Genomic DNA, 18,347 nt, shown 5'->3' with positions numbered 1-18,347 from the left:
GATACTTGAAGCTGTATTATTGGAATCGGTAGTGAACCTGTAAAAACCGTAACGGTGCATCTCTATTATTTATTCTACCTTCTACAGTTCAACCATCACATGAAATAATATCACATTATATTACTTATATATACCAATTATGACATTTTCACATCACATATCACATTTTGCAAAGAAACTGTACAAACTATAAACATTTAACTCTAAAATATATGCTTCCAGCTTTCATATACTGAAAGATATGTCGATAAAGTAATTATCATGAAAGGTCTACCAGCGCTTTAAACAGAGGTTTATAAATAACTGACACATACCATAATCCTTGAGACAATAGGTTTCCAGATTCATTCGGACTTTATGTTGGGCAGGCTGGCAGTATGACACGCACTCTTCAGCTGTAACACACGAATAGAGAGAGAGAGAGAATGTAGTAAATGAGAGACTGGATTCATATCATCACATGTCTTTGCCCCTAATTACAATATGGCCGCTTGTATTTGTCATCACTGTATCCTGTGACTAACAGATGACCCCGAGTGGAGCAGGTGTGACATTCCTACAACTGCCACTAGGAGGGAGTGGTTAGCTGCTACTACTGTGACAGCGCATTACTAATCATGCAAGAAGTACATAAGTAAGTGTCTGTTATGATATCGGAGCTGTAACGCATAGGTCCAGGTCCAAATCAAAACAAGACTACATGTTCAAGTAGCAGCTAGATTATCTTAAAGCTGCACTGTGTAACTTTTTCTTTGGGGGTCCGCCACCTGCTTGTTTCTATGGTTATGTCATTGCACTGCCTGGAATGTTCCGCAGTATGACATTAAACCGCTCTGTCTTACATTTATTCAGTTACAGGTGGCTTTATAGCATAAAAATATCTAGAAAACAGCATTCTGAACCCGAGTGGGATTGCCTCTCCACAGATCTGACCTGTAACTTTGCCTGGTTTGGTCTCCATGAAGATAGAAATGTTCACAGCATACTGTGAAACATTCCAGATAAAGCAATAACATAACAATAACACAAAAGTATTTGATGGACTATCCACCAGAAAAGTTACACAATGCACCTTTAACATTTCACGTCAGTCAGAAGAGAGTTTAAAATAGTTTAACCTGATTTCAAGTCTGAACTGGGTGCATAACTCACTTAGTTTGGACTCGAAAATGTCTCTTAAAAATGTCTCTTAAAGGTGCAATGTGGAACCTTTCTGCTGGAGAGTGGAACATTCCATGGAAAGAAATGACATCTCCATGGAGACAAGAAAATAGCGGACTCTCCACAACAGAAGTTACATAATGCACCTTAAAATTTCTAAATTTCCCTTAATTTAGTTTTTTACTATTATTATATATATATTTTTTACAAATATAAATATATATTTTTTCTCTATTTGTGGAATTGTTTTTGCAAATTTTGATAATGATGTATAATCTTTGTTCTTCCACCAAAAGGCATCTCCAATTTTTTATTTTGTATTTTATTTGTCTTACCTATGCTGTACTGGGACTGGTACATGGGCGTGGGGGCGACCTCCAGGACCCCTGCAGAGACAAAGACACTGTGAGACAGGTGACGGCAGGTGACGGCAGGCTGTTGCCCCTGTCATCCGTGCTATGGCTCAGAGCTTCATGGAGGAGCGTGCGGCATGTCTGTGTGTAGAAGTTCATCTAAACTTCTCTGTGTGTGTGGCCCTTTTATGGCTCTGAAATTCTCACTGTTAACAAACTTTTCTTTTCTATAATAACTCCAGGCTGAACATGGTGAATGGTTTTATCTACAACATTACACAGGAGCTAGTAAAGTTTCATTCTGAGAGCGTAAAATGAACACAGAGGTTTAAACATACATTATCCAGGCGTCTTGTAAAAGTGTGTGTGTGACATTGTCGTATATAACCAGCTCAGATCGGTCCCTGTTTCTGTCCACACTGATAAAATGGGACCTGACACTCTACACTGGCCCCAGCTGACTGCTTCAAAGCACAGGAAGCTGCACTGCAGATACTTTTTCATTGCTATATACATTCCATATATCTTGCTTCATATAATTGATAGGCCCACACTACATATCTAATGAAAAATACATATTAGAAGATTTTGTGAGGGGCCGCTACTTGCATTGGGTCCTAGGTAAACTGTACCCTTTAGCTTTTAATCATTTTTTTCACATTGTATTTTTTGCTAACCTGAATTGGCTCTGCTGTGTTCTAAATTAAAGGTCCTATATTTCCCCATTGTTGTAATGTTGTAACCTCATGCTGTAATGTTGTGAATGAAACAGAGGACAGCTCCAGGTATGTTTGTGATGAGGAAACAACATTATCACATCGGTCAGAAAATAGATATGATGATAATGATGATGTAGAGTTTTAATTATAACACAAAACAGGCCATCTCCCCAAGACATTATCAGGCTTGTTTCTCAATAATGTTATAAGCATTTTTGCTTTCAGGGGTAAATAATGACCCTTTTATTTAAACAGTGGTGGAAATACTGCGCTAAATGCCAAATTTTACCTATCTGTACTTTACTTAAGTACATTTTACACTTGTGTATACTTTTTACTTTTGCTTCACCACATTTTAGAGCAGGTATCTGTGCCTTCTACTCCACTTCATTTTTGAACTGGACTGAAAAGTAAAAGTTTTTTATTATAGTTTGAGACCTGCTGAAAAAGTTGAGGGTTTATTATTTGAACAAACAAAAATAAACAAATAAAAATGGCTAGAACAAACAAAAACAAAACAAATTCAGCTATTTCTGTTGAAAACAGTTCAGCACAAATCTATTAAAATCGATTCATTTAAAGTTTTTTTTGTTAGATCTCCAAATATGCGCTAAATACTTTTACTTTTTACTCTTTAAACAGATACTTTAATGCCTGTAGATTTTTTTCATGTGATACTTTTACTTCAGTATTTCTTTGCAGCTGTACTTTTACTTAAGTACCAAAATTGAGTCCTTCTTCTACCTCTGTTTCTTTCACTAAATATGCAAGGATTTCTTTATTCTTCATCCCAAATACTCAAACAGAATGGACTGATTAAATCAGAATGATAAACGCATGTGCTGCTAAGGACTCTGCTCTGCTTTCTGCTTTTGGGTGCGTTTGATCAGAGGTGCGATGAGCAGGGGGTTTTTCGGGGGGGTGGAGATGCTAAACTTAGACTGAGATGGTCTGGCAGTAAAAACAAACAAGGATGTCTTTCACTTGCTCCTTTCACTGGAAGAGTTATGAGTCTGGACCTGGGTTTGAGGAGGGAGTTTGAGCTGGACAACAGGTGTGCAGAACTCCTGAGGTCACATGATTTCAGCAGAGACAGCGCCAGGTCTATAGGTGACTGTTGACCCTTTTTTATGTATGATTTATTTAGAATTTTTCAAAATATAAAAGACACTTTACATAAAGAGGTGTAATATCCATCTTACAATGTACACACCTTAAAAAAAGAGAAAATTGCGCAAAAACATACAGTCAAAACATATTTATTGTTTTTATATTTAGTACTGCTTTTATTTATTGTTTTTTAATTCTTTTTATTCATTAATGGTATTATTATTCTTTTATCTATTGTTTCTATTAGATCCTTTTGTCTGGAACATAATTCTGCTGACTGAAATAAAGTTGGATTGGATTGGGTCACCTCCAGTGTCAAAGGCATGACATGATCTAAAAAGAGAACCAGACTTCAGTAAGTTTAGAGCCAGAGCCTTTGAGACAGTGCCTTATTTTCTCCAGTTTCATGAAAGAGAAGCATCTTTTATCTATTGAGAGTGGATGCTCTTGGCCCTTTTGCCCTTTTGTGATTAGATTCTTGCGCACTGCATTAACTAGGGATGCACCGATCCAGCTTTTTCCACTTTTGATACTGACTTGGACACTACAGCCTCAAATATCTGCCTATAACTGATATTAATCGATACCAGTACAGAGACTGAACACAGCATTTATTTCCTTTAAAGCAGTGATACTGCTTTCACAAGAGCCACTTTGGAAGAGCAAAATCAAGAGGAGAGCCAACATACGCCAGCATACCAAGTCACCTTTGCAAATGTGCATTTCTACCTATAAATTGAACATCCTCCAAAAAAGAAACAGCCAATACATTTTCAATTAAAACCATACTTACCTTATACTGGGATGAGCAGAAGCTGGCATGCATGCATTATTACTATTATTAATCTACATAAATAAACTCAACCTTTACAACATATAAACCATAACCACTACAGAGCCACATCATCCTGTTTGACATTATAATGTGTTTAATGCAGTTTTGACACATTTGTTTATGTTTTACAGAAACAAATCTTAAAACTGCATGGCTAATTTGCATAAACTGTAAGCCTGAAAAAAACATCTTTCCTTGTGTGCTGATGCGGTTCAGATTCTGTCGGACTAAAGGACACAACTCAGTAGAATATATGTGTGTTCTCTCTGTGACAAAGGGATATGCTTTTCATGCTGAGTTTGTTCTGTGTGTTATATCGTGTTGGAGATGGTTCATGTTTTCAGAGATCACACATGTGCAGGTTTAGCGCAGCTCTTTATTTAACAGTTATTTCACTCACTTTATTTATGTTGATCACTTTGTTTAGATGATGTTAATCAAGAGCATGGACTACCTTTTAAAATGGGTACAGGTACGGGTCGTTTATACATCATTTATACATGCACTGTCACTGGTTTCTGGTGTCACGGAGCCCCCTTTAGGAAACACCATTAATTAAGCCTTGATTTATACTTGGTGTAATGCAGATGTTTGTGTTGCAATGTTCACTATATGTTTATCTGGCACATTTGAAAAAATATATTGGCTGTATTACTATTTTTGGTATAAATTTGCAAGCCACCAATTAAAGCTTGGCGAGCCGCATGTTGCTCATGAGCCACGCAATGAGTATCCCTGCTTTAAAGGTACACTATGTAACTTTTTTGTTGGGGGGTCCGTTTTCTATGTATATGTCACTGCTCTGCTTTGAATGTAGTATGATATTAAACAGCTCAACTTTGCATGAATTCAGTTACAGGTGGTTTTATTGCTCAAAAATGCCTACAAAAACTGGTTTGGTCTTCAAGAAGATAGAAAGGTTCAATACCATAATGTGAAACTTTCCAAACAAAGCAATAACATCTCCACGGAGAAAATAATTTGACGGACCCTCCACCAGAAAAGCTGCATAATGCACCTTTAAACAAAAATAAAACAAGACAAAAGTGATCCAAATGTTTCATGTATATAGCTGTCATTTATCCCTCAAGTAACCACAGAACAACTATGAATAAATAAAAGTTCAAACATTATGAGACTTTCTGGGCCAACTACAATCAGGAAATAGTCTTATATCACATCAGTGTATATGTCCACCCAGGATATTTGGAAGCTGATATTGATCTGTCTAATTTTATCAGATCAGTGCATTCCTAGTATTAACCCATGCATAAATATGATGTGACAATAATGGTTGATCTGAAACTGATGGAGCTGTATTTTTCTTGTGTATTTCAACATCTGTGGTGAGAATTTACAAGCACATTTGGCCTGGAAAACATGCACTTGTCCAAATCAATTATTATGAGTGAGTAAGACTTTTAGACCTCCACCATTGAATATGAATCTAGAGAGGTCACATGAGGTCAGTTATGCTTCATTAAAACACAGATTAATACAGGCTGTTCTATGCTGTAATGACTGGAAGGTGATTGCTGGGGCTGTTGACATAAGGACTACTTTAATAATCCAGTGCTGAAATCCAAACAAGAAACAAATGCCAGAACAAGTGTAAGGATATAGCCTGCTCAAACATCGGCCGGTACCATTATGAATAAGTTCAGGATTTAAAGGTGCACTGTGTAACTTTTCTGGTAGAGGACACTCCTTTTATTTGTCTCCATGGATATGTTATTGCTTTAGCTCCAATATTCCAAAGTATGGCATTAAACTTTTCCATCTCCACAGGAACAAGCAGGAGACGTCACCAGGTCAATTTACAGTTGAGATCTGTGAAGAGGAGACCCCGCTCACAGTAAGAATGCAGGTTTTTTAAAGGTATTTTTCAGCAATCAAATCACCCATAATTGAATAAATGCATCTTATACCTGAAAAGTTACGCAGTGCACCTTTAATGATAGATTATGGACACTGACTATGTGTGAACTAAACCAAAGCTGCTCCTCAAAACTAAGGCATCTTATAATTCAGTGGTAAATACTCAATTCAGAATTATTATTGATTTATAAATGTCTGATTGTGTTTGTGAGTGTGATTGTTTGTACTCACTGACACAGGGTCTCAGGGGGGACTTGCCCTGTTTGTATCCAGGGGCACAGCGGTTACACCTGAGCCCGGCCACGCCCTCTCGACAAAGACACTGCCCCGAAGTCTGATTACACCACCTGCCCACGGCGCCCAGAGGATGGCACTGGCACGCTGAGACACAACACAGGGTTTTAGTCTTTCTATGCACAGAATTAACTGAAGCAATTCTTGAGACGTCCAGTAAAAAATATGATCACAAAATTAATTAACTGGACTTACTAAACCTTTGCAGCCAATGTTTCGCTATCAGCCAAGTAGCTTCTTCAAAGCTTTGTGTGACAGTGAGTGTTTCCTAATTGCCATGATCCTGGGTGTCTGAACCACTTCGGAGAGATGTTCCAAATGCGCTCCCAGACGCTGTGAGTGGGACACTTGGCTCTGCTTCAGAGGAGTCGAATGTGGAGGAGTGCTACAAAGTGGTCTTTGGATGAAGGATTCTGCAGTTCTCCCTGATGTAGCGATGGAGCTAACAGGTGTTAGCCTACTGCTGGAGGCTAAACCACAGGTGGTTCTCTTCCACAGTCACTGCTACATCAGTGGGAGCCACTGTCACAGCACAAAGCCCTGACGAAAATACTTGGCTGGTAGCCAAACTTTGGCTTTAAAGGTTTAGTAAGTCAAGTTGATTTGATCCATTTTGTGATAATATGCACAGAATTAAAAACAAAGCAGTTTCATTTTGCCATATGCCCACAGTGAATTAAATCTGCAGTTTGGAGCATTCAGCTGTGTGCAAGTGCAGAACTATTTTATTGCTGTTGAAGTTTATTTGAGACAGCTGTACCGGCTGCAGTGCAAATGTGGTTGAGATTAAAATATTTTCCTTCAAAGGTGTAAGTTTTTGTATTACCTTAACTGAACTGAACAAATGAGATTACAAACATTTAAAAGTATTATGCAATCTGGAACTTCAAACCATGCTATAATGTTGTTATTTCATCAAAGACATACTTGGAGTTGTGTTTTGTTCCATTCACACATGTTTGAGTAACCCTGCATTATTACTGTCTACATCTCCAAAGCTGTTCCACCTTGTGATGTCATGTTGTGGTCTTTTACGTTAAATAGAGATTAGCAATCAAAATGATTCTAGTGATGGAGCACTTCTTGTATTACCACATGACATAACAAGGTGGAAAAGAGTGTTTTACAGTTTGAGAGAAGAACTCAAAAGCCTAAATATGCAATTTTATTTGTGTTAAACGTGTGAATGAAACAAACAACTCCTGGTTTGTTTGTGATGAGGAAACAACATTATAACACAGATCAGAGAATAGAGTGATATGGGCCCTTTAAACTCTTGGTGTTCCTCGGTGTGAAAAGGACACAGGTGCAGTCGCTCACACTGAAGTATTTGCAGAGTAAAGTCCTTGAACAGACCTTGAACGACACAGGATACAGAAGGCATTTAGGACTCATTAAGAGGGTAAACATGACCTGAGGGGGGCTATTTTGGACAATTATCCAAACAAGAAAAGATCTAAAAGGCAATGCCCCAGCACACAATGGTAGAACAGTCACCAGCCCACACTTCAGGTACAATGAAAGTGTACTTTATTAATCCCCTGATGAGACAAATAAAGTGGGCCACAATGCCTTAATCGATCAAGTATTTAAAGTCCTATTATGCAAAATCGACTCTTGTGAGCTTTAAGCCATGTTATAATGATGTTATCTCATCAAAGACATACACACACAACTTGAGTCACCCTTTCTTATTAGTCTGTCTACAGCTCAGTTCAAATGTTCTGTTCCACCTTGTGATGTCATGAAGCTGTACTTTTAAGCTTTTGTTCAGTAGAGATTGGCAATTCCAGGGTGAATTCTAGTGAAGGTTTATGGAGTTTAAAAACACAGTGGAGAACTTCCTGTATCATCTCATGACATCACATGGTGGAACAGAGTGACTTCTGTTTGAGAGATGAACTCAGCCTAAATATGTAGGAGAAGAACATAGAACATAGATCAGAAAAGAGTGTAATATGGGCCCTTGGTTTGTATGTTTGTTATGATTTGTACATAAACAGAAATTGGAAAGCCCAATGGTAAAAAACAGCACCGTTCCTATAAAAAAACCCACAGACCTTGTAATGATCCCTGCCTCCAGTGTTTGTACCAAGAATCCTTTGGTTTATCAGAGCTTTAACTGTGCCAGCCCCAATGAAACTAGACAGATTGAGAGGAAGGGCCTCTTCAGCAGCTCTGTTCACACTCCTGTAAACTTTAAACAAATCTCAAACTCCAGTCCAAACACGCCGACAGCGGCCATGATCTACTACCTCTTAAAGGGACGCTCTGCTCAACATACCCCGTGAATAAAAGCCCCGGGGCAGTTCGGTGTGCATTCAAGTATAAAGTATAAAATCGATCAAAATCCTGTATTAGCTTTACTTTGTCATCTTCGCACATGTGTCAGGGGAGGCCCATTAAGTGAGGATATATTAGGCCCAGCTCCCAGACTCCCAGCATGCCTCAGTGTCACACAGTCACTTAGGACAAAGGTCAAGGGTCACGGTAGACGCCAAACTGTGGTAACGACGGGCTACAGGTGTCAGCCCAGCGGGACTTGTGTACTCGCTGTGTACATTCTGATGTTCGGCGCATAAATAACTGTCTGCTCCAACTGACGCCCGCTTTAAACACGAGGACAGTTTGAGGGCAGCACTCTGAAAGCCCCTCATCATAATTTACCTCCAGACTCAAGAGACTTCCTTTATAGTTGCCATTTAAAGGGCTCACATTGCACAGTTTTATGATCTATGTTATAATGTTTCCTAATATTTCATTCACACATGTTTATCACACAAACCCTGCATATAGTTTAGGCTGAGTTCTTCTCTCAAACAGAAAACACTTCCACTTTTGTTCCACGTTTGTTTCTTCACTTTGTTCCACTTTGTGATGTCATGTGGTAATACAGAAAAAGCTCCATTGTGTTTCTAAACTCCATACATCTTCACTAGAATCATTTGGATAATTCCAGCTCTGAAAATGGCAATCTCTACTTAAAGGTAAAAGGTAGTTGTTAAAGGTGCCCTGTGTAACTGTTCTGTTTTAACTTGAAAACTGCAGCTGCATGACATTACAAGGTGGAGAGGATTTTGAGTTTTGGAGATGTTTGTACAATCCCCCAAAATGTGAAACCCCATCTGTAGCAGCAGACTTACGCTGGCAGACCCTGCGGTGGGTGAGGGGTTTGGTGTGGTCCCGTGTGTACCCGTTCTGGCAGTACTGGCAGTGGCGCCCGGCTGTGTGGTGCCTGCACTTCTGACAGACTCCTCCACTCTTCCTCCCCGACTGCTGGAACACCTCCATACTGAAGCGACATTTGTTTGAGTGACCGTTACACTCACACGCTGAAAGAGGAGAAACAAACAAAACAATATTGATACTTTGCAGTGACGTCATGCTAGAGGTGTTCTGCAAGTATGTCTATGCCGGGATGTTTCTGTAAAAAAATTAAGATTGTCTGGACAACACATTTTCAGGAGCCTCTGATCAATCCGGGCATTCAAGATCCTGTTTAGGTGTTTAATTTTCAACAAAAAAGATGAGAGTGACTAACTGAAAAACTGTTGTAGTTCCAGCTAAGTCAGTTCTTTATGGTCAGTTTGTGTTAAAACAAAACCCAGATTTATGTCTAAATTGTGTAGAAGAACTTCAAACAGAGCTGAGTCTACAGTTAGCATCACACCCAAGGGAATGTTGATGACATCAGCTGCAAAGTATCAATAAAGCATTATCTTGTGAATGCTGTTTCAGAAAAAATGTAAATCTAAAAAAACATGTTTGTATTGTTTTTGTTCTGAATTTCAGTATAAATTTCCAATGTGTTTGAAAATGCAAAATAGAAAATCTTTTAAATATAGACATACACATATATTTTCAAGCTCTCAAATTCAAGGGTGTAGGTTTGCATAGGGACGGTGGGGACATGTCACAACCAATATTTGGGGAAGACAAATATTTGCCATTTTATTTTAATAAACAACAATGTAAATTTATTCTGATATTTTTCCAAACTCAATAGTGTTAATTTAACACATTTAAGTTCACATTTTGTTTATTAGACGTTCTCAGATGTATTCAGTGATATGACGACAGGGTTACCCCTGCTGCTATTTCATTGGCTACAACAGAGTGATGTCATTAGTGGTGCCGGGAACAGCAGGATAGTGCCAAGCACCTGAAGATAGCGGCTTGAGCAGGAGTGCATGAAGACGTTGCAAACCAAACTTTGAAAAAACTTTTCAAAATGAACTTATTTGGCTTCATCTTCAATTAAACTTTCCTTATAATTAGTCCCTGCAGAAAAAGAGCGACTGTCACCACAAGTGCAACTCCCAAAAGGAGCCCTATTCGTGCGCTGTTAGCAGCTGGACTCCATTGACAATATTCCATGGAAAAATGTCTGAACATAACCTAACAAATATCTCCAACAAGCAAAGGAAAATCAGCTACAAACTTCTACATTGCTGTTATCCTCTAAAGAATCATCTTAGAAGGGCAATGGACACAAACTGTATATTTTGAGAACTAAAAATGAAATCACCTCTCACTTATTTATTTATTTATTTTTTTGGGGGGGGTGATAATGTCCCCACCAAAGCTGAGACCAAACCTATGCCCTTGCTCAAATTCAACAATCAAAATTCAGTGTAAAATTTGCATTGAAAAAATGTGCAACAAAGAAGATTAAAAAAGATTACAGCTCTAAACCGTGGACTCACCAACACAGGGGTTGGGGTTGGTGGGCGTGGCTCGGTGCCATGGTCTGTCGTAGTAGAAGTCCTCACACACGTCACAATCTGGTCCTGCTGTATGGTGCTCACAAACGCACACCGCCCGCCCATTGTCATCACGGCGACACTTGGAGGCGTGGCCGTTGCACTTACACCTGCCGCCCACCTGTAGGTCAGACAGGGCCAGGGTCCGGACAGGCTCAGTGGAGAGTGGAGCCATCTGTAGGTGTCTGACGCTGGATCTGTTGATGTTATTGTTTCGTCTCTTTCTGAGCTCACGTCCCTTGTTGCCCCGCCCCCGTCCCTCCACCATCCAATCACAGTCCTTGTTGGGGCAAAGGCCGCTGTCCTTCTTGCGGCCTCGTCCTTTTCCCTTCCCTCGCTTTGGTGATGTGTGCAAATCCAGATCAAACGGGTCTCTGTTTTCTTTGCTGGTCACATTATGGCCCTCTTTATCCTGACCTTTCCTCCCGTGTTTCTCTTTATTTCTGGGCTGAACCTCTGAGTTTTTTGCATCCGTGTCGAAAAACACCAGCGTATTTTCTACATTCATCTGATTAAACCCTGGTCTCCATGTCAAAACTCCAGTCCGTCTGTTGTCGTCTACGTCATGCCACCGCGGAGGGGGCGGGGCTTTGCCAATTTCAAAACTGCTCCCTTTCTCCTCTCTGGTTACTTTGTGAAAGACAATCCTTATGTCTGTAGCTGTGACCCAGTCTTGGAGAGTGGGGCTATAGTCAAAGTCAGGAGAGGACGGACGACCATCTAAAGTGGAAAAAGCCAGAACCATCCCTCCTCTTTGCTTCTGGAGGGGTCTGGGGTCCGAGCAAAGGGGCTCTGTTTCCTGGTGCCTGGTTTGAGCAGATGTTTGAGAAGGCAGGTTGAAATCAGTTAGACAGTCACTGGAGTAATGCTGCATAGGTCTCCATGTACGCCCAAAGTCCATAGATTTTAGTATGGAGATAGAAATGGGATCAGACGGCTCCCCCTGCTGGCAGAACTGCAAACTGATGTACGTGATCTCAAAGCGCCGCCCTAGTGGAAGCGTCAGCACCCACTCTTTTGCGTCTGGGCCTTGCGGTGCCACCCAGCAGGTCAGGTTATGGGGGTTATGCAGATCCGTCAGAGAGGTGATGTTATTGTCGAAATTGCGTCCGGAGCGAGTGGCGTCCACGGGAACGCCATACGCCGCGTTGATGAACTCAGAGAGGCAGTGGCGAGGGCGGGCGTCGCTGTGGTAGCAGGGGTTGTGGGAAGAGGTCCAGCTCAAGGGCACGTGAGGAGGAGAGGAGGAGACAAGCGAGGAGGGGTAGAAGAAGAAGAGGAGGTGAAGGAGGAGAGGGAGAAGAGAGTTGGAGGAGGGCGAGGATGGGGGTAGGGAGGAGGGCGGGTACATCATGTCATCCAGCCTGTAACCGAAACAGAACAGAGTGAAAATAAATTAAAAGTGAGTGATTTATATGATTCTAATTTGGCGCCAAAGAGAAACCTGAGCCAAAGCACCTGCTTCTTTATTGAAAACACTCACCTCACTGAACTCTACCAGATTTCAGTGTTGGCACGATACTAAAATTTCAAACTCGATTTCGATAATAAGGAATAGACTTGATACTCAATACAAAAAAAACTCAAGAAAAAAAAAAATACACCAAAACCAAACTAAAAAGGATAAAACTCAATACCAAAAAACACTCTTTCTTTAGACAATAGAATATTATTTTCAATATTAAAGATGCACTGTGTAACTTCTAAGGTGGAGGGTCCGCTACTTGCTTGTCTCCATAGAGATGTTATTTATTTGCCTGGAATGTTCCACAATATGGCATTAAACATATCTCTCATGTATTTCTTCAATTACAAGTGTTTTATAGTTCAAAAATACCTTACAAAATCATGAAGGCAGGCTTGCTTCTCCATAGATCTGAACACTAACCTGTCTCCATTGTGAAGTTTATTTCTATACTGCAGAATAATCCTGGCAAAACAGTAACATCTCCATGGAAACAAGTGTATGCTAGTCTATGTGCTCTTACACTTGTTCTGATACAGCTCAAGATCATTCTGAAGTTATTCAGGAAAAGTACATTTCTGTTCAGTGAATGTGCCTTTTTTAGTATTGATACTTGCTTAAATGAGTATCTAGTTTTGATACTAGTTTTAGTATCAATATTTATTTAATAACATATTTACAAACAGACTACCACCCCAAAGTGCTTAACAACACAGATAAAAAGTGGTATATGAGTAAAGTAAACAAGTAAACCCAATAAAACAAAGTTAAAGGTGCATAATGTAGCTTTTTTTGGTGAATGGTCTGTCAAATACTTTTCTTCATGGAGATGTTATTGTTTTGTCGTGAATGTTTCACAGTATGGCATTAAACCTTTCTATATTCATGGAGACTAAACCAAACCAAGTTACAGGTCAGATCTGTGGACAGGTGACCCGCTCACAGTCAGAACAGCTGTTTTTCTAGATATTTTTGAGCTATAAAACCACCTGTAATTGAATAAATGTAAAGTAGTGCTGTTTAAAGTCATACTGTGGAATATTTGAAGCAGAGCAATGACATATCCATAAAAACAAGCAATTTTATGAAAGATTACACTGTTCTCCTTTAAGAACATAAATATTGATTTATTGATAAAACAATAGAAAATCTCTTAGTTTAGTATTGATTAGCATCTGATTATCGATACTTTCTCGATACAGCCCTAGCAGATTTCAACACTCACACAGACAGCGCTACAAAACAAACTGTCCTTCCATCTAAATTATTGTTGAAGCTGTTGAACCTTTGCTCTTTCTAAAGCCTTAAGTGTGATAAGTGTTTATGAAGAAGAGAACTAAACTAGAAGCTGTCGTAACTGACAAAAACATGGCCGACAGCTGAGCCCCTGAGCCGTGAGCATGACAGCATTCATCAAGTTTACGGTCTCCTTCTGTAAACTGCTCCATTTCTCCTCCAGGCAACTCACACACCACAACCAAAAGACTGCGGTTTGGTTATGAGAAAGTATGGTGGAAAAGACTCATTTGAAGATTTAGGACAGATATCAGAGCGGAAATAAATACTCAAACAAAAGTAAAATATCACATGAAAAATCTATTAAAGTACCCGTTTATAAATGTACTTAAATAGTAAGTATTTCATGCAGGTTTTGAGATCTTATATTGCTTCAAATGTGACAATGTTGATACAGATTTTGTGCTGAATTTTGTTCAGTAGAAACAACTGAATCGAACTAGATGTTTTTATTTGTATTTTTTTGTTTGCTCAAATTATGAACGTGTTAAAAATAAATCCCCAGTCTTTTGAGCAGGTCTCTAACAATAATAAAAAAAATACTTTCATTTCTGAGTACAGTTCAAAAATGTAGTGGAGTAGAAAGTACAGATACCTGCTCTCAAATGTACAGATACTTAAAGGGCCTTATTAAAATACTTCCTGATCTATGTTTGATCTATGTGATGTCATGTGGTAATACACAAAGTGCTCCACTGTGTTTTTAAAACCGCATAGACTTTCACTAGAATCATTTGGATTCTGTAATTGCCAGTCTCTACTAAACTAAGGATAAAATGTAGCTGTAAACTTATAAACTACTACTACATGACATCACAAGGTGGAACAGAGCATTTTGAACACAGACTAATAATGCAGGATAACTGAAAAATGTGTGAATGAAATGAAACACAACTCCAGGTAACATGTTATTGCTTGGCCTGGAAAGTTCCACAGTATGGCATTACACTTATTTCTCTTCATGGGGATGATAAGGTGAGACAAGGGCAAGGTTCAGGTCAGATATGTGGAGTGATGACCCCTTTTGCAGTAAGAATGCATTTTTTAAAGGTATTTTGGGGCTTTAATAAACACTCGTATTAAAATAAATGCAAAATAGATCCGTTTGATACCATACTGTGTAACATTCTAGGAAAGCACTATCATCTCCATGGAGACTAGCAGGTGGCGGACTGTCAACCAGAAAAGTTACTTAGTGAACATTTAAAGCTCACAAGAGTCCATTTGGAGTAATATAGTACTTCACTACTTATACTCCATTGCAGCAGTGATACTAGCCAGCCTGATTTATAGATGTGAAATGCTGGAGCTTTAAGACTTCCGCGGTACAGACGAAAACAGACTTGCACTCCGACAGCTCGAGCAGATCTTTTCCTGTCTCACACGACTCCCGATGACGTTAATTTATTCCTCTGTCAGGATTTGATCGCCCGGTGTTAATTCTGGCATGTGGACAAATGGAACAATGCGTCTTTCTTTCTTTCTCTCTCTCTCTCTCTCCTGTGATTTATCATGAGCTCTCCTCTCGCCAAGCCCAGAAGCGCATTCCCAACAAGCTCCTCTGTCATCCCTGTTTTTCCTTCTTTCAGTGAAGTAACACACAGATCCAGCCTGCGTCCTTTCTTAACTTGATTCAGTCTGCTTTGTTTTCTTTTCAAGACAGATAAGATAGGCAGACTTTTATTTTAAAGGTCCTATATTATTAAGCAAAATTAACTCTTGTGAGCTTTAAGTCATATTATAAACATAGCGCAAGTTGTGTTTTTTGTTTGCGCATGTTGGCGTAATCTTGCATTATTGGGCAGTCTGCATCTCCAAAGCTCAAAATGCTCTGTTCCACCTTGTCATGTAGTGATAGTTTTCAAGTTAACAGCTACCTTTTGTTCAGCAGAGATAGGCAATTCCAGGTTTGAAATGATCCAAATGTTTGTAGTGAAGGTATGGAATTTAAAAACACAGTGGAGCACTTCAGTTTGAGAGAAGAACACAGTCTAAATATGCAGGGTTTGTGTGTTAAACATGTGTGAAAGAAACAAAACACAACTTCAGGTATGACTGTGATGAGGAAACAACATTATAACATAGATCAGAAAATATCAAAATATATAAAATTATCAAAATACAATATTATATTAAAAAAATAGCATAATATGGGCCCTTTAAATAACATGCACATTTCCAGGTTGGGTACTTAAAGGTGCACTGAGTAATTTTTCTGTTGTAGGAACTGACACCTGCTTGACATCAAGTAGATATTATTGTTTTTTTCCAGGAATGCTACAGTATGACATTTAATTTAACTATCTCCATGGTGACAAGCAGGTCACATCGTGGTCAGGCAAAGTTACAGATCTGTAGAGAAGTGGGCCCGCTCACAGCAATAAAGCATGTTTTTGTGGTCGTTTGGATATATAAAAGAAATAACATCACCATGGACACAAGCAGATGGCAGACCCTCTACCAGAAACGTTACCCAGTGCACTTTTATCTTGATGCAGTTTTGTTTACTTTCTTTTCAAGACACAAAACAGAGAAAATATTTCTCCAAATGACCCTGTGCTCGTATTTTAAAGAGATCTCCCTGCGCCTCTGTGTGTCCGCTCATCCATCACCTGCCCCCTTCAGTCTGTCCTGGGAATATTCTTAACTGTGTGGAGATTGATGATGTCCTAACAAGCGTTTGACAGTGACAGCGGAGTCAGCAGGCCAGCAATAAGCAGCACATAGGAGAGGACAGAGCCAGGATCCTTAGCGCCCTCGTCATCCTGCCCAATTAGCCCCAGGACGAAATCTGAAGCTGCGGCCCACGGGGACCACACAGCTCAGAGGAGGCCAGAGAAGAGACTCATGCGCTCAAAAGGATACTTTATTTATCAGTTTGAAATCTAGAGCAGGAAAATTGTCAATAGGCAAATTATAAAGTATGATGTGTTGTTGAAGAAAATATAGACAACAAATGATAATTTATTAAATTAAATTTAACTATTTAAATATAAATATTAAATATTGGTATAAGTGACTCTTGTGAACTTTTAGCTCTTAGCTCTTAGCTTTTATTTATAATGCTGTTATCTCATCAAAAACATACCTGGAATTGTGTTTTGTTTCACTCATGCATGTTTGAGAAACCCATCATTATTAATCGCACTACATCTTCAAAGGTCAAAATGGTCTGTTGCTGTAGTTTTCAAGTTAAGGATTTTACCTTCTGAAAACAATATTATAACGTAGATCAGAAAATAGCGTGATACGGGCCCTTTAAATGTATGTTCGAGTATGAACCTGAGCCCTTTTATTACAAACACACTAAAATGTTCAAATAATGAGTTTCCGCTTTTCAAATGTAAAGGGAATATTATACCTCAGAAAACAATAGAGCAAAAAGAAAACAAACTAAAGAAGCACCAGAGAGAGCAGATCTTTGCCAAAAGTGCAGAGGCCAGAACTCAGAGTCAAACTAAATTATTCTTACGAGAATTAAAAATCTCTATTGAGTTTCATTAAAAATAAAGGGGAAGCGATTTTACTGAAGCATTGTTAGGGCCAGAAACTAAATGAAAAAGTTCAGAAAGTATTTATATTGTACTCAGTTACATTTACTTGAGTAACCTTTGAAAGACATAGTACTTTTCAGAGTACTTTTCTAGCAGCATACTTTTACCCCTACTTCAGTGATAATTTCAGTGAAGTAACAGTACTCTTATTTGAGTAAATGTTTTAGTTTCTCTTCCCACTGTGAGTGAGTCTACAAGTGACAAAAGCTTTATGTTGACAATATAAAATGATTTGAACATTTGTGTTTCTTGCGATGCTCTTTCAGATATAACTTCAAATTATAAATCAGATGTTATGCCCTCTTAATTGAGTAGTAGTTTTCCCATATACTCCCATATACTACTCTTACTCAAGTCATTTTTGGACCACTGCTTGAGCAATATTACTTTGATGCTTTCTTTAAAAATACTTTTACTTTAAACATTTTTGACCTCTCTACCCACCTCTGTATGATTCAAGATTTAAGAGCTTATAAGACACCATTAACAAAATAAAATAGGCCAGTTGCCACACATGAGTATTGGAAACACAAATAAATTCATTTAAACAAACATGTCAGCCCCTTTTTCCAGGCTTCACAAGTTATAAACATTAGAATTAAACAGAGATTTCATCTTGTCGTCATCATTACACCAAACAGATCAGTGCACTGGATGGACATGTTAGCAAACAAAGTATTTCTCAACTTGTCATAAAAAACAATACAATACAACAAAAAATTTGCTTCACTTTCCACTTCTCAACTCACACAAACCACAGAGTCTGTCTTCTTCAGGGGTTTGAGAAAATCTCCCAGAATTCCTGTGCACAGCTGGGCAAGCAATGATCCTTGATTCCTGCTCAAAACGCTCTAAAATGAATCTTTTAACTGAATATATGTCCGTAATTTGTGTTAAGCCACGATCTCCTTAGCCCCTA

At 38.9% G+C, this 18,347-nt stretch overlaps 1 protein-coding gene across 1 annotated transcript in view; it reads right to left on the bottom strand.

The window, feature by feature from the left end:
* ntn5 (netrin 5) overlaps positions 1-18,347 on the bottom strand; it is a 32,699-nt gene that overhangs the window by 2,686 nt on the left and 11,666 nt on the right. The window contains exons 2-6 of the mRNA XM_020922055.2: positions 11,057-12,477; positions 9,494-9,682; positions 6,288-6,437; positions 1,497-1,547; positions 315-395 (exon numbers count right to left, since the gene is read on the bottom strand). Coding sequence (XP_020777714.2) covers positions 315-395; positions 1,497-1,547; positions 6,288-6,437; positions 9,494-9,682; positions 11,057-12,467 — 1,882 coding nt within the window. The 5' untranslated portion in view covers positions 12,468-12,477. The remainder of the gene's footprint in view (positions 1-314; positions 396-1,496; positions 1,548-6,287; positions 6,438-9,493; positions 9,683-11,056; positions 12,478-18,347) is intronic.

The sequence above is a fragment of the Boleophthalmus pectinirostris genome, unplaced genomic scaffold (genome assembly GCF_026225935.1).
Source record: "Boleophthalmus pectinirostris isolate CB_2022bp ecotype Guang Dong unplaced genomic scaffold, ASM2622593v1 HiC_scaffold_20, whole genome shotgun sequence".
Taxonomy (NCBI): Eukaryota; Metazoa; Chordata; class Actinopteri; order Gobiiformes; family Gobiidae; genus Boleophthalmus; species Boleophthalmus pectinirostris.
Note: the sequence above shows the minus strand (reverse complement) of the source record. Positions and strands in the feature narration are given on the sequence as shown.